Here is a 15,370-nt window from a genome sequence, read left to right as displayed (position 1 = left end):
CCTCTCTGAGTAACAAACAATCGTGATGCAGCACAGTGCTACCCTGCTAATGTTACTCAAACTGGATGGAATTATGTCACTTAAATCTTTATACCTGCAAAGTGCCGCTAACTTAATGTTAGCACAATTTACTTCTATGCACCATATTTTATTCGATAAAATGAACTCTCTTTTTTTTTTGCTTTTTATGCCCGGGAAAAAAAAAAGTTTTTTTTCCAAGCCGTCACATTCCTACTTTTATGTAGACAATCCGTGCCTGTGAAACTGGTACTCCCCAGTGGTGAAAAAAGTGGAGGCACAGCCTCTCCCTTCTCTTCAATAACATTTAGCTTCTAACTCCTGGGTTTGTTTACATTCTTTCACCTTGGTGCTGATTTATAAATCAGCTGCAGATCATATGGCATCAGCCAATCAGAGCCTTTCCAGGTGAATTACTCTCTTTGTTGTAGCATCAGTGGAGGTGCAGTATTAGGTGCAGCAGGTCTTGTAAAGTTTTGTTCAGTGTCAATTGGAGTGAACATTCGCAGATATGCACAGCAATCTTCTGTCAAGAGGAATAAGCAAAAAAGCTTAATTCGTATTGCAGCTGGCGCTCCCTGGTGGTGAGGTGGAGAGATACAGCTACCATATTTTTTGCTCCTCTTTCCTATATTCCTACCTTTGGCATTCTACCACTGGCTTCATTTAAGTTCTTTCACCTTGGTGGTGGTTTGTAGGTAATTTTCAGAGCATGGCACCAGCCAGTTATAGTAGCTAGTGGCTTAACAGCACACTACAGGTGAAGCATTTTCCTTTGCTATGGTGTCATATGAGTGGCTGAGAGCTAAAACCTCTGACTGCCAACTCTATAGGGACTGAAGTTTGAAGCTAGTCCGGGTACTTTCAAATGTTTGTTTTGATTTTTTTATAAACTTCTCGCAAAGCATTTTGGGATTATTGCAATAGGCAGTGACACAAGCGGCAGGAGTAAGCCCATAGCTGTTATGGCGCAAAAGAAAATTTTGTGTCTTGTGAACATGAGATTAAGCCAAACACCCTTCTGCCTTATGATCAGAAAGTGAAGGGTACATGCTCGAGTCATCATCATCATCATCAGCCTGGTTACGCCCACTCACGACCGGCTTTATTACGCCCACCGCAGGGCAAAGGCCTCTCCCATACTTCTCCAACTACCCCGGTCATATGCTCGAGTCAACAGACTCGTAAATCACATCTGTCATTTTTCCTGGCATCGTTCCTATGCCATTACTTGCCTTTCCCAGCTCAGCCAAATGAACAGCTACAGTTTGGGTTCTTGACTACTGTCACCAAGCACATAGAGGATATAAAAAGAAAGGCTTTGAAAGAAAGCACTTGTAGGCTGCTTGTCACAGCCCTTTCTAAGCCTTCAAAAGGGCTTCTTTGTCGCTGTCCTTCAGCTATAAAATGTCACCTAGGAACAAGCTATCTTTGGCACATCAAAAACAGAACAAAAACGAAGAACTCATACAGCACTCAAATTTCGAAGAGCCATTTCCTTCCACATATGGCCAACTGTTAAATAGAAATAGAAGCTAGACTAGTTCCGACATGAAAATGGACTATGAATTTCCAGCTGAACATTGGTCTTCCCAGCCAGGTTTCCAACTGTAATTAGCCCCTCCAGCTGGAAATTCCTCAAACTTGTGATGACTCACACCACTTGCCCATCTCCACTGTATCTATTACATACTCCAGTCACATTAAAAATGCGCTTGAATATGTTACCTAATATTTGCTTTGTTTTTTTTTCTATTTGTTGTTACCACTCCCTTCTATAACACCCTATTGGTTCATGATTCTATGAGTACAACCAGCAGACTGGAAACAGAGACAAAGAAGGCCAATGTGGACCAGGAAAATAAACTAATAAATCATTCCGTTCGAAAAAATGTGTGTTCAAGAAAGGTAGAATAAGTGAAATTATCTTGTTTTCTTCAGTCTCAGTTACACTGCTGTTCACTCAATGTGATGCATGGTTAAGTAGGCTAATCATTTTGCTGGTAAATGCACTGATAGAATGCTAACAGAAATACTGCATAGGTTTAGACTGAGGCCCGCCTGAAGAGAACAACTGACTTGTCCAATCCCTCTTATATGCTCATTTAAAAAATGAAATTTGCCACTTAATCCAGCATTGTCATCGTCCAATGTATGCTTCTTTATCACCATTTCCTGCTGTCATACTCGTAGGAGCTGAAAATAGTTTGGCATATGTATGCAGTACATACGATAGGAAAAATGCAATAAGAGACATTATTGACGGAGTGGAGTGCATGACTGATGCAAGAAGCAAACTAAAAGGCACTTCTAATACTTGTGAGTTAGTCTTACATAAACTCTTCATGCAATTTGGGGAGCCATGCTGCAGGGCTGGGGGCAGACTACAGTTATTAATGCAATAACAAAGCAACATTACATTAGCACTGTAGCAACCTGAGCTAGAGCCCCCCTCCCCCAGGCCTGAATATGCACACACAAAAAAAAAACTAGAGCAGGTGATATCTCGGTAAATATGCGCAAAAACATCCCAAGCCAACTATGGGCAATGGAGTGAGTGAATTCAGATGTGTTTCATAAATGCGCGCCATAGCAGTTGATGCAGGCTATACTGAGTTGTCATTTCTGTTGAAGCCATTAGATGTATCAAACTTTACAGAAACGATTCTGTAACACACTCTGCGAATAAGTGCACACTTATCTGTATTTTTTCAAAAAATGGCAAGAGAATGAACAGAACTGGCCTACTGCTGAAAGCTATACTCATAATGAGTTAAATTTTGTCACTGCACCAGTTGATGACGAGCTCTAGACAGCTTTACAGAGGTTGGCATTTTCTGTAGCACTGCGTAAAGTTAGTAACAAGAAAAAGAAGAAAAAAATGAAATAGGGAGGAAGGGACACAATCTTGCAAGTCAATATTGTGGGCACGTGAGATGACACGAGATATGAAAGGATGTTGTTGGTCTCATTGATCAAATAGAATAATTGTAATCCATTAAAAAACTTTCAAGGAACTTCTTTCAACCTGTGGATTTCCGCCAAACAGGTTTGCTACATTTAGTGCTCGTACAAGTTGATTAATTCGGCCTTCTGGTTAGCTCACGTAGCAGAGCAAATGCCCCTGGAAGAAGCTGATCCTCAGTTCGCAACCCGGACAAACTTTCCTTAAACTACGAAGCTTTCTGAGAAACCTGCATGGCTTTACTTTGTAGGTTCACACCAGATTCAGATAGATGACAATTTTCCTTTTTCGTGAAACCTGTTTCTTCCTGCAGATTCCTGTAAAACTAATTTGCTCATTGAGCAAGCATTAGGCAAAACCTAGAATGAGAGAAAATTGAGCTTAATTGGTAAGAATTATGTTAGAAAAAAAGTTAGGTGCGCAACACAGATACAAGAGAAAGATGGCCAAAACAAACACTGTTGCCCATTTCCTTCTTGTATCCACATCTCCACTCCCAACTTTGTTTTCTACGTAAAAGCAAAGAAATAATTCACTGAGAGTGGTGTCCAACCTCTGTTGCAGCTACATTAATGGCTCTTATCGTGACAGAGCTCCCCACTGATGCCCGAGAGAGGCCTTGATGACGTCCTTGCCCCCTCTGTTATCAACGAAAGCCCATTCAGGCTCGTTCGCTTCTTTTTTTGACCCTCTGCTTATGGCCGACCCTCGCCTCGGCTTCTTCATCAGACCGGCCTCTAGAAAACTCCCTCGTTCCTGCCAAGCTAATCTTAAATAGGCACCATATTGACACGTGTACTTATCTTTATCGGGCGACCACGTTTCGCCGCTTAACAACTGTAATCGCACAGCGAGGGAGGCGCCTGAATGTATCCGATGTTTCTGGAAAGTTATTGATGCTTCTACCTGGCTGTCTGTTGTCGCCGAACCTTGTGTTATCTGATTTCATCGCATAACGCGAATGGTGTAGAACTTTGTGGAAGGCACACGGGTCCGAATGATTAGTCTGGAACATTCGACGACTCTGCATAAAAGCCGACGCGCTTGACCCGCAGATCTGATTTTCGCCGATCGCCGACTGTGTTCGCCGCTATCGTTGTGCTATAAGTGTAGCCTGTTTTGTGGGCACAGGTTCGCCCAATAAAATTTAGTTTTGTCGTTCACAGTGTTGCTACTGTGTCCTTCAACGTCACCACCACGTGACAATATGATAAGTGAGGGCTGGTGGCAAAAGAAACGATACGCTCGCCTCGCACCCACGTGGCGTGCCTCGTCTGAACTCCATGCGACAGTGGCACAGCTGCACCAAACACGCTGTAATCGAATCAAACAGTCTAATTGAAAGGTTGGAAGCAGGCAGTCGTGGCCAAGCGCTGCAAGTGGGCAGAATGCCAGAACGACAGAAAGCTCCCAGAGATGGCCTGACTCCGCATTGCTCGGAGTGGCTCGTTGTTGGCGCGACAAGCACAGATATGGCCAGATAAAAACCTTGCTGCAAAAATGTTTTGAAGGCAGGAAGTTGGCTTCATGACAGAAGGAGCCCTGGGGCACATAAAATCGGGATAAACACAAACAGGATAAAGGCGCATGGCGCAAAGATCCAGGATATACAAGAAGCTCAGTTCATTTCCTTGTTTGTCTGGATGCATCAATTGATAAACAATGGAGGAGTTACCCGATACATGATCTGTTTGGGGGACGAAATTTGAAGGAGCACCAGAATATGTCAGGTGACACTAAGATATGAGATGCCGAGACAGATGTTCCGGGAGCTTTTGCATTTGCTTCTCACATTATACGGGGTAAACATGTAAATAAATGTACAAACTTTATGCACACACGCAGAAAAAACTAAATGTTTACTTCTGCAATGTTTGCATTAGAAACGAACGTTCATTTTTCATTTCTTAAGATACGTTAAAATATTGCTATAGATTAAAGCATGCTGCACTAACTAAAAAGTCTAGCTGAGCAAAGGTGCTCTATATAGATACAAACAGCAGTAGCTTTTTTCACACAGTATCGATCTCATGTATACACAGTATTAAGAAATGAACAATAATATTAAGGCAGGGCGCCCGTCACGTGATCCTCGAGGTCTGGTATGGGAGAATGCAGGGAAGAAATTCCGCTTAACGTCTCTCGTTATGCAGTGTAGCTCGCCTTCTGAAATCATGGGTTCGCGTCACTGAAATATATTTCTATCTAGGCTATATATTAATGAGCCCATTTGAAACATTTTTGCGGAAGCACACCCTCCCCCCTCCCCCCCCCCCCTCCCCAGGCGTACAACCAAAATTTGCTACGGGGCCCGGGGAGGGGCCCTTTAACGCGAAAACGTTAAGGAGCCCGTGTCGCAAAAAATCAGGCGTCCCGCATCGGCGTACGGCGTCGGACATCGCCATCGCCAAAAAGAATTTTTAACCAAATTCGGAACCACGAATACCCAACCACTTCTCACCACCAAAGTTGCATGCTCATGCCTTGTCTTTCATTCTTTACAAATTTCATTCCTCGGAATTTTGAGAGCGGGAGCCCACAAGAATGTAATGATTAAAAAAAAAAAACGTACACCAGCAGCGCATGTAGTACGTCTTTAATGGTATAGCTCCTTAATTCTCGAATAGAAATATTAAAAGTGAGAAACATACAGGAGATCGAGCCACGCAAGAGGCCGCGTATTTACCAGAAAGCTCGCCTTCGTGCAGCGTTTGCTGCCAGCGTTTCGCGGTATAAACGTTACGGTTACATATATATAAGCATGCAGTTGCCGGGAAGCCTGAAAAGAGGAGCTCTGAACGCTATCGCGGCGTTAAGCGTCCTCCAAATTTTTGTTCTGATCGCGGCAACCAATTCAACCGACACGCGCACTCGTTTACTCCTTCTCCTTTCTTTTTTTATTTATTCCCTTCATCTAATGCTAACCAATTTGTACTCCAATGTGAACAAGCAGACGACTACTTTGCGCAAAAATACATGGGAGCCCGGCACCGCGCCGTGAGCGCGCCGAAAACCCGAATCGCGCGAAACCCGCTCTCCGCGCCCCCCCCCCCCCCCTTTTTTTTTTTTTCATGCAGCGCTGCACCCTGGCTGCACCGCATCGCGCGCTAGCTGGCTGACAGCTGCAATCATGACGTATTAATTCTGTGCAGTTCGTTTCCGCCGGTGTTTTGCAAAACACGCGATAAAGCAAAGCCGGAATGGGAAGCAAAGACAAGAATAGTCGCAAAACAACAACGGAATGTGCCAATTGAAAATGCGGGCCAGCCGTAGCGCAGCTGCGTACGTGTTTACCTACCTTGGGGTCCTTCTCGTAGTAGTACTGTTGCGTGCGGAGCCATCGGCCGACGAGGTGGTCCCTGACGGTGTAGGCCAGGGAAAAGTAGTAGTCCCTAGGCGTAGCCACGTTGCGGTCTTTGACCAGCGTGTAGTGAACGTGCCGGTTGAAGGCGTTCTTCACGTTGGCAACATTTTCGACCTGGGCGATGCCTCGCACGCTGATCTGCTTTCGCCGCTCCGAGTCCGTAGTCGGGCGCGACATCGCGGTTTCGCTCTCTTCGCCTTGCTAGTCGCTGCGGCGGTTTGGAAATTTTTCTAGACGTTACGACAGCGCTGCAGTGTACGACGGCGCGATCAGCTGTTTCTGAGCGACCCAAAGTGGGAGCTCTCTTTTCGAGACCCTTCGCTACGCTCGAAGGTCGCGCAGCCGCAGACGGCGGCCTCGGCGCGGGCTTTTGTTTGGATTGCGTCGGCTTTCGCACGTCGCTCCGACCTTGGTCGCTCCTTACCGTGGAGAAAGAAAAACGTAGGAGACATCCCGGCCCACGGAGGCGGGTAGCGAGCCGGACAAGTATAGCTACAATAATTTTTAAAAAGCTGCTTTGGAGAGGAGGTGCCGCGAGGCTGCTGTGCTGTTCCTGTTGCCTGACGACGTAAACAACCATGTGCGCAGCCAATTTCCTAAAGTATAGCCCGCCCGAAAGGGCCGTAACTGAAGGGCGCCTTGGCGCTAGTGTCGAAAAGAGCGGCTGCATTAACTCTACCAATGGGAGTTATGCGGAGATTCACACGGTGGAGCTGGAACGCGAGCACGGTAGCTAGAAATCTGGGAGAGTGCCAAAGCGCGACTCCCGCGTGAGGCTTTTGCGGGGAACTGGAGCGCCGCTGCTGGGCCGAAACCGTTAATTAGGATTCGAACTCCCTTGATAATTTGAAAGTAACGCCACTCTTCGAACTCTGCCACCGCCGCGCGGCCTCCTCGCCTCCTCTTCGCCCCTTGCGCGTCCCCCGGCCCTCTCCACGGGAAGCGGTCTTGCGCTTCCCGTGGCAGCCTCAGGCGCTTTGTCTCTGCCTTTCTTGCGGGAAGAACGTTCCGAGTACCCAATGGGCATTCGAACTCCTCTGGACGTCTACTGGACTACCACTTCTGGATATCTTGGTCATCCATAGGACGTCCGCAGATCGCCTAAGGGCGTACGGCGGACATCCACAGGACTAGCAGGCGCATACTAATTGGCAGTCCGAGGGGTGTCCCGTGGATGTCTAGAACGGATATACGGATGTTGCTCGGACACAAGAATTTGTTTAGGTTTTCATTGCTAAACGTCCGTCAGACATCCGTACGACGAACTGTGGACCATTAAGGGATGTCTGCAGGATGTTCATTTTTATTTAAATGGGCTGAATAGCACAGTTAGCGTAAACATTGGCTTTGTGTAGAATCTGTGCTGCAAAGATGATGCAGTATACTGATATGCACCAATGAAAATACAACTTGCACCCATGGAACAAAGATTCCAAAGCAAGCCAAGTTTACATAAAATGGACAATCACTTTCACAGAAATTTTTATTCATTTCCATTACAGAAACTTTATTTAATACATGGAGAGCCGGTATAGTGATGCAAGTGTTACAAGTACTCAAACACAGAACTGGTCACGAGACAATTGATACACTGCAAACCTGTAACATTCAGAGAAAGAATATGTGACAGTCCTGCATTATAATAAAAGCCAACAACTTATTAGCACAAACTAAGACAAAGTCTGCAGGTGACAGCTTTTACAGCAGTACATTAAAATTTCCAGCCCCCAAGTGCTACAAGAGTGAGATGTGATCACATAATATAAGAGTGTTTACTAAGCACCACTATCGGTAGTATATCTTTAGAAACATCAAGGTGGGCAGGGCCAGGTGTAGCACTCAGGGTACTTCAAAAGCATGGTACACTTCTTTCACTATAGTACGATAATTTTTCACCTTAACATCAGGGAGCATGGGAAAAAAGCTCAGAATGCCACATGGTATACGAGACATGAACAGAGCGCAGGCATTCACTGTTTCATTAGCGTGAATGAGTCTTGAGGTGAGGCTCCTATCCCCGAAAAAAAAGTTGGCGATCAGTACGCTATCGCGTTTCACTACATTCAGTAATGAGTATACAAGGAACATAAATGTACTAGCAATCCTCACACCTAAAATATCACACAGCTGAGACATAAATTATCTGGACTGCGCCTTTTATTTTTTTCATATTCTAGCAATACCTTGGAAACGGCAAATGATCCCTCCTTGGTTTACACATGCATATGAACAAAACTATGCAAACAGTAGCTGAAATGTGACAAACTTGCAATGCACTACAAATAAAATACTGTTTCTTCTCGAAAAAGTAAGTCACAGTAAAACAAAATGCAAATAAGAACTGAAACAGTGATTCTCGCTGTGTACTAGATTAAAACTCTGGGCTGACAGCAAGAAAACAAATACAACGCTACGCATAAAAGTAAAACGACTAGAAGAGAGCAGACTTTTTGCTGCCAGCAAAGACCAGCATAAATGATAAATACTTCACAGTAAAATAACTATCAAGGAAATTATTGTTTGTAACAAATAAACATAAAACTGGAAGTGACACAGAATGGTTAAATGTGAAATATGTGTAGCATTGACTTGCTACATGCTAGTAGCCCTGCCACCTCTTCCTGAGGAAAAGAAGTAAATAGCAATGAACGGAATGGTTGATATATACTGAAACTGGAGTCCTCATGCAGTACTGCTCAATATAGTGCAGCCTTTCCGACTCACGGCCCCATCGTAACACAAAACAGGCATAATAAAATGTAAACAAACTGTTTCGTAGCCTCACCTTGCAACACACTAGAACTTAGCCATCACTTGAATTGTGAAAGATAGTAGTAAGCTTACACTTTAGCATGGTTCCTACAATACCACGTAACATGACAATGGACAACAGGAAGTACACACAAGTGGTACTGCCCAGACAACACAAAACATCCTCAGGATGTCCTCAAATGGTCAAAATGTCCTCATCCCGTAGCGGACGAACTGAGGACATCCCTAGCACGACCTGGTATCTTGTTCCAGAAAATGTACCTTATAGAACATCCTCAGGAAGTCCCGAAAAGAGCCTACATTTTTATCCCGAAAATGTGCGAGATAGGACGTCCTCTGGAAGTCCTGAAAAGAGCCTACATTTTTATCCCGAAAATGTGCGTGATAGGACGTCCTCTGGAAGTCCTGAAAAGAGCCTACATTATTAACCAGAAAATTATAAATGAATTATATATATATAGCATATTCATTGTCAATTAGTGATAGTGACAGAAGTTCACGTGCCTGCGGCAACGAACGATATGTATGCTAACCATCGTATCTATGCCATGAAATGTGCATGCCGGCATAAATAAATGTCTTGGAATTAAGAATAAGGCAATTGAATAAATCTTTAATTAATAATATATATATATATATATATATATATATATATATATATATATATATATATATAAGCGTATATCTGATATAGATGGTGTCTGTAGCCTCTAGACGTGCGCTAGGCAGGTGCAGGTGGAACATCCATCCGCCCTTGCTGCTTGGTCGCTGTGTGGAAAATGGCGAACTGCATCTCTCTTTTGATGCTGTAGGCATTCTTCGGCTAAGCTTCCCCTGAAATCTGCCCATCCGTTCGTCTTTAACACATATCTACGCGCTCCGTAGGAATACATGGGGTAACGTAACGCGCCATACGTGGGCTGAACCCGGTGTTAGCGCAATACCAGGCCGACCAAGGCAGCGGAGGTGAGTGGCCGATTTCGGTGGTAGTGCAATACCTCGAAAACCCACAGTTTAGCTGCAGCAGGCTTAAACCTATGCACATTTCCAAGGCAAAAATGCTGAAACTTATACTAAAATGTAGGTAGCAATTAAGCTTGATTGGACGCCCCAGAAAAAGACTGATCCCACGCCTTCATAACCGCTAGCCACTGTTCCCCCACGAGGCTGCAAATAGTTCGTACTTCAAACTTTCCCTGTTACCTAAATGAGATGGTAATCAAAAAAACTAAATTATAAGCGCGTAATTTTGGACGTTTTCACTCGTATGCTATTGTGGAATGGTGAAAACCAAATTTTTTATTGAGCTGAAATAAAACGCATGCTTCGCAGCAACTATTTATTGTCAAGTTTAAGTCGGCAGTGAAATCTCATGAGTAAAACGGGGTCAGCAGTAAAATGAACTGTACCGCAGACTTTTGAGGATTGAAATGCTCAGACTTCATATACTTTGTTCATTACTGTTGCACACCTTATCGCTTCCTCCGATGAAAAGCCTCTTCAAGAACAGCAGACGCTCTGGAGGTATTAAGCACGACGCCATTTTGAAAAGGTGACATTGGCAGGCGGAGTAACACAACCCCGCGCGAGCCGTACGTGTGTTCGTTGCCAACTGCTGTTTTTTTTTTAAGTTATATATACCATACAAATTTCTCAGGGGAGTTTCTCTTACGTTTTTTCGCTCCCAAACATCCTTTTTCTTATATTTTTTTAGGCTGTGCTTCAGTGGCTTGCTTGCACGAAGAACCGGTACACATGGCGCAGACTAGTGCAGGCTCTCAACAAAAGGGAATCTCGGAGGGTTCCGGCACTTGTTGTGCATAAAAACAAGGCCTTTGAGATTGGCTAATGCTGGCCAATGCTGGAGGGTACGAGCCGGAGCCAGACGGACGGATGCCGACAGCTAAGTTCTATTTCTATTTTTATTTCTAATCGCCGCGGCGGCAAATCTAAATGGAGATAGGGCCAGCATAGTAACGTAGGTTGCAGAGAATTGGAGCACTGCGAAGCCAGGAGAACAGGGCGATAAAGTAGGTCGTGGCCAACACATAACAGTTAGGACTAACGGGTTAATAGTTAGGGCTAGAAGTGTGCTTTTTGTGTGTGTGTTGTCCTTTTTTTTTTCTTTGGTTATTGATTTGGTTATTTTACTAGCTCCCTTTATTCTTCTAGAGATTCCCAGTGGTCTGTACTATAGTTAATTTTTTTCCTCGTTTTTTACACGGTTAAATAACAGTAGGACAAGAGATTCCATGGGACGGCCGGCTAGAAAAGCCAAAGAGGAAGGTGGGGACCTCGTCCAGTGTGAGAGGTGTGAACGATGGTGTTATTTGGATGAAACGACATTCAAAACCGTGGCGGAGGCGGAAGGGAACGGCTTCGTGTGCAGGCTGTGTAAGATGATTGAGAATTTGGAGAAGCAGCTAAAGAGTGAAATGGCGAGGACAAAGGAGGAACTCGAGAAAGAAAAAACGAAACGCGCAGAGTTTGAGGAAAGGGTCGAGAGGGAGTGGGCCTCAAGAATGGAGGCTGCAGAACGGAAATGGAGTGAGGAGCGAGAGAAAAGGCAGCAATTGGAAAAACAATTGAAAGAGATGAGAGCGAGAGAAGCGGAGAGGGAGACACAGCAGGAACGGAAGGAAAAGGTAGCAGGAGGATCGCCCAGTGGAGCAGAATCGGGGGCGGTCACGTTGACGTGGGGACCGCGGGCGACACAGGCGCAGAGGGATGAGACGACAGGAGGCAGAGAAGGCGAGGAGGCAGGGAAGACCCAGCCGACAGAGACAGGAGGGAGGCAAGATTTGCTTGAAGACCGAAAGGTCTGGGTCGTTGGAAGCTCCAACGTATCGCGAATACAAACAGCACTCCTCAGAACAGTGCAGTATGACAGACGAGTGAAGGTCGAGTGTATGCCGGGGGCTCGATTCGAAGCTGTGGCGGAGAGAGCCAAAAGCAAACTGAAGGAAAACAGTGAGGGAAGAAACCTAGTAATTTTGCACGCTGGGGTGAATGACGTCCTACAGAATAGGGGGCGAATGCTGGGCAGGCAGATTCAAGAGGGAGTCGCAAAATTAAGGGCGGCCTCTGAGGCGGTGCACATTGCCCTGTGTACTGTCCCAGAGATCAGGGGACAGGGCCCTTTCATTGAAGAGCAGGTAGTGGCGGCAAATGTAGTGATTAGGGAGTTGGGGCGAGCCCTGAAGTGTGATGTGGTGGAGGTGAACCGAATGATTGGAGGGAAAAACTTCCCCCCTTTCGGCCCGGATGGCATCCACTACACTACACCAGCGGGATGGCAGGTAGGAACGAGGGTGGGTCGTAGGGCTCAGGCTTTTTTGCAGGTGCGCAGGGCGGCCCTGCAAGCCAAAACCTAAAAGATGAAGGACAGGGGAGGGGGGGCAGGACAGGAGCACGGAGGAGGAGGAGGAAGAGGAAGAAGGCAGTAAATGTGGGGTTCATCAACATGCAAGGGGGAAGAAATCGCATTAAGTGGGACGAAATAGAAGAACAGTTACAAACGGAAAATTTTCAGGTATATGGAGTTGCCGAAACCCATTTAAGAGATGAGGAAGAGCCACCATTCATTGCGGGATACACCTGGGTTGGTTGCAACAGAAAAAGGGAAGAACGCAGAGGAGGAGGCCTTGGGGCGCTAGTGAAGGGACAGGACTGGGAAAGGGTAAGAGAGAGCTGCAGTGAGCACATGTGGCTCAAGGGCACCGTAGGGAATGTTGAGACAATCCTGGGAGTTGTGTATCTGAAAACGGGGAATGGGTCGAAAGAGGAGAATGCAGAACATTTCAAATGTATGGCCAAGGACATCAGGGAGGAAGCTATGAAACGGGAGATAATCATCCTAGGCGACATGAATGCACATTTGGAATACTTTGACGGGGCGACAGATGCAACAGGGCAGATGTTAGTAGATTTTTGTGAGGCTCATGATTTTGTGATAGTTAATACTGAAATTAAATGTGATGGGAAAATAACATGGGAAAGAAGTAACACCCACTCGACAATCGACTACTGCCTAATGTCCCACAAGCTGTATGAACGGTTGGGATGTATGGAAATTGATGAGGAAGGTACAAAAAGCCTGGGGAGTGATCACAAACGAATCAAAATCAGTTTTGGAAGGACAGTACCACTGGTAGAAACTAAAGAAAGGAAAGGTATGAGCAAATTGAATGACAGGCAGCTACAAGAAGTGGCGAAAAACATTGAAAGCATGGTATCCAAGCAACCACAAAGGGCATGGACATACGACGAGTTAATAGGTATTTTTAAACGAGAGCTAGAGAAGGGACAGATTAGGAAACTAGGAAGTAAGCAGGGTAAATATAAACCGAAAAGCTGGTGGGACCGAGAAGTTAAGGAAGCCGTAGTGCAACGCAAAGATGCGTGCAGAAAACACAGAGCAGCGAAGAAAAGGGGAGCCACACCAGAAGAGGTGGAGACTAAATGGGAGGAATACCTTGCAATGAAAAGAGAAGCAATGGCATTAATTCAAGCCAAGATAGCAAAAGTTGGGGTACAGTGGATGTTAGAGATACGAAAAAAAGACAGGAATGCCTCTAAGAAATTTTGGGAACACATTAGGCAACAGAATAAGAAGACAGAGGTGGTTCAGCACTCACTGACCACGCCAGATGGAACAAAGGTAGAGGGAGAGGAAGCTCAGGAATATATTAGGTTAACAATAGAGGCAGCATTTGCAGAGCCAGTGGGTAACGAAATGGAGAATAATGACAACAGCAGGACAGAATTAGAGGAGGAGTACAGAAGGATGACAAGTAAGGAATGGGACAGAATTGAACACAAGGTCCCAGTGGGAACAGCGACAGGACCTGACGGCATACCTATGAAATTGATAAGCATATTAGGCCAGAAAAGTAAACTAAAATTACGACAACTTATTGAACAAATAGTAGTAGGGGGAGATGTTCCACAGGACTGGAAATCAAGCAGAATGTTATTAGTTTACAAAGGTAAGGGAAGCAAGGACAACATTAAATCCTACAGGCCAATAACTATCACATCAGTCATATACAGAGTAGCAATGCAGATGGCGAAGGAGAGAATGGAGGAATGGGCAGAACGAGAAGAGATCTTGGGAGAACTGCAGAATGGATTTAGAAGGAACAGAAGGCTAGATGATAATTTATTTGTTATAACACAGTGCATAGAGATAGCGACAGCCAGGCAGAAACCACTATGGATAGCCTTTTTAGACATTAGAGGAGCTTATGATAATGTAAACCGAGAAAAGTTATGGAGCCAGTTGAGGGAATATGGTCTAGAGAGAAAGATGATAGAGTTCCTACAACAAGTTTATACAGATAATGAGGTAGAGATAACATGGGAGGAGGAAACTACAAAGCCAGCTAAAATAAGAAGCGGTCTCAGACAGGGCTGTCCATTGTCACCTCTGCTTTTTATGATCTACATGAGCCAAATGGAAAAGAGACTAGAACAGAGCACAATAGGAACCGACATAAGCTATATGCTGGAAGGGCAGAAGGTAGTTCAAGTACTAGCCGGACTGATGTATGCAGATGATATAGTACTGCTTGCTGACACCCGAGAAGGACTACAGGAACTAATGAGCATATGTGGAGAGGAGGGAGAAAAATTGGGACTCCAATTCAGTAGAGAGAAGTCAGGGGTAATAGTATACAATGCAGAAAGGGGGGAGCCATTGGAAATACAAAGCACTAAGATTGATCATGTTCAAAAATACAAGTATTTGGGCATATGGCTAAACGAGGGCAAAAAGTACTTGGAAGAACAGGAAAAAATCATGATTGAAAAAGTGAAAAGGAACTCGGCTGTAATGAAACACAAGGCACTTTGGAACTATAATAGGTACGAGGTGGTTAGGGGCGTATGGAAAGGGGTTATGGTACCTGGCCTCACATTCGGAAATTCAGTACTGTGCATGAAATCGGAAGTTCAGGCATGCATGGAAACGAGACAGAGAAGTGTAGGCAGGTTGGCCTTAGGAGCACACGGGAACACCCCAAATGAGGGAGTGCAGGGGGACATGGGATGGACGTCATTTGAAGGTAGAGAGGCAATAAGTAAAATAAAATTTGAACAGAGACTCTCAGCACTGGAGGAAAAAAGGTGGGCAGGAAAAGTGTACAAATATCTGTACATGAAAAGTTTGAACACAAAGTGGACACTCCGAACGAGGAAGCTGAGGAATAGATACCTACAGCCGAGGGAGGGGATCCAAAGTGGTTCTAGTG

At 45.0% G+C, this 15,370-nt stretch overlaps 2 protein-coding genes across 2 annotated transcripts in view; one reads left to right on the top strand and one right to left on the bottom strand.

Moving 5' to 3' along the window:
• Window positions 1-6,676, bottom strand: part of LOC135915252 (glycogen phosphorylase-like) — a 48,326-nt gene extending 41,650 nt beyond the window's left edge. The window contains exon 1 of the mRNA XM_070521959.1: window positions 6,282-6,676. Coding sequence (XP_070378060.1) covers window positions 6,282-6,524 — 243 coding nt within the window. The 5' untranslated portion in view covers window positions 6,525-6,676. The remainder of the gene's footprint in view (window positions 1-6,281) is intronic.
• A 4,695-nt stretch (window positions 6,677-11,371) lies between these two features.
• Window positions 11,372-12,493, top strand: LOC139047821 (uncharacterized). The gene has a single exon (XM_070521955.1). The coding sequence runs from the start codon at window positions 11,372-11,374 to the stop codon at window positions 12,491-12,493; it is 1,122 nt and encodes a 373-aa protein (XP_070378056.1).
• The last annotated feature ends 2,877 nt before the right edge of the window (window positions 12,494-15,370 follow it).

Source organism: Dermacentor albipictus, chromosome 7 (genome assembly GCF_038994185.2).
Source record: "Dermacentor albipictus isolate Rhodes 1998 colony chromosome 7, USDA_Dalb.pri_finalv2, whole genome shotgun sequence".
In the NCBI taxonomy this organism is placed as follows: Eukaryota; Metazoa; Arthropoda; class Arachnida; order Ixodida; family Ixodidae; genus Dermacentor; species Dermacentor albipictus.
The sequence above is the reverse complement of the archived record's forward strand: the minus strand, read 5'-3'. Positions and strand labels throughout refer to the sequence as shown.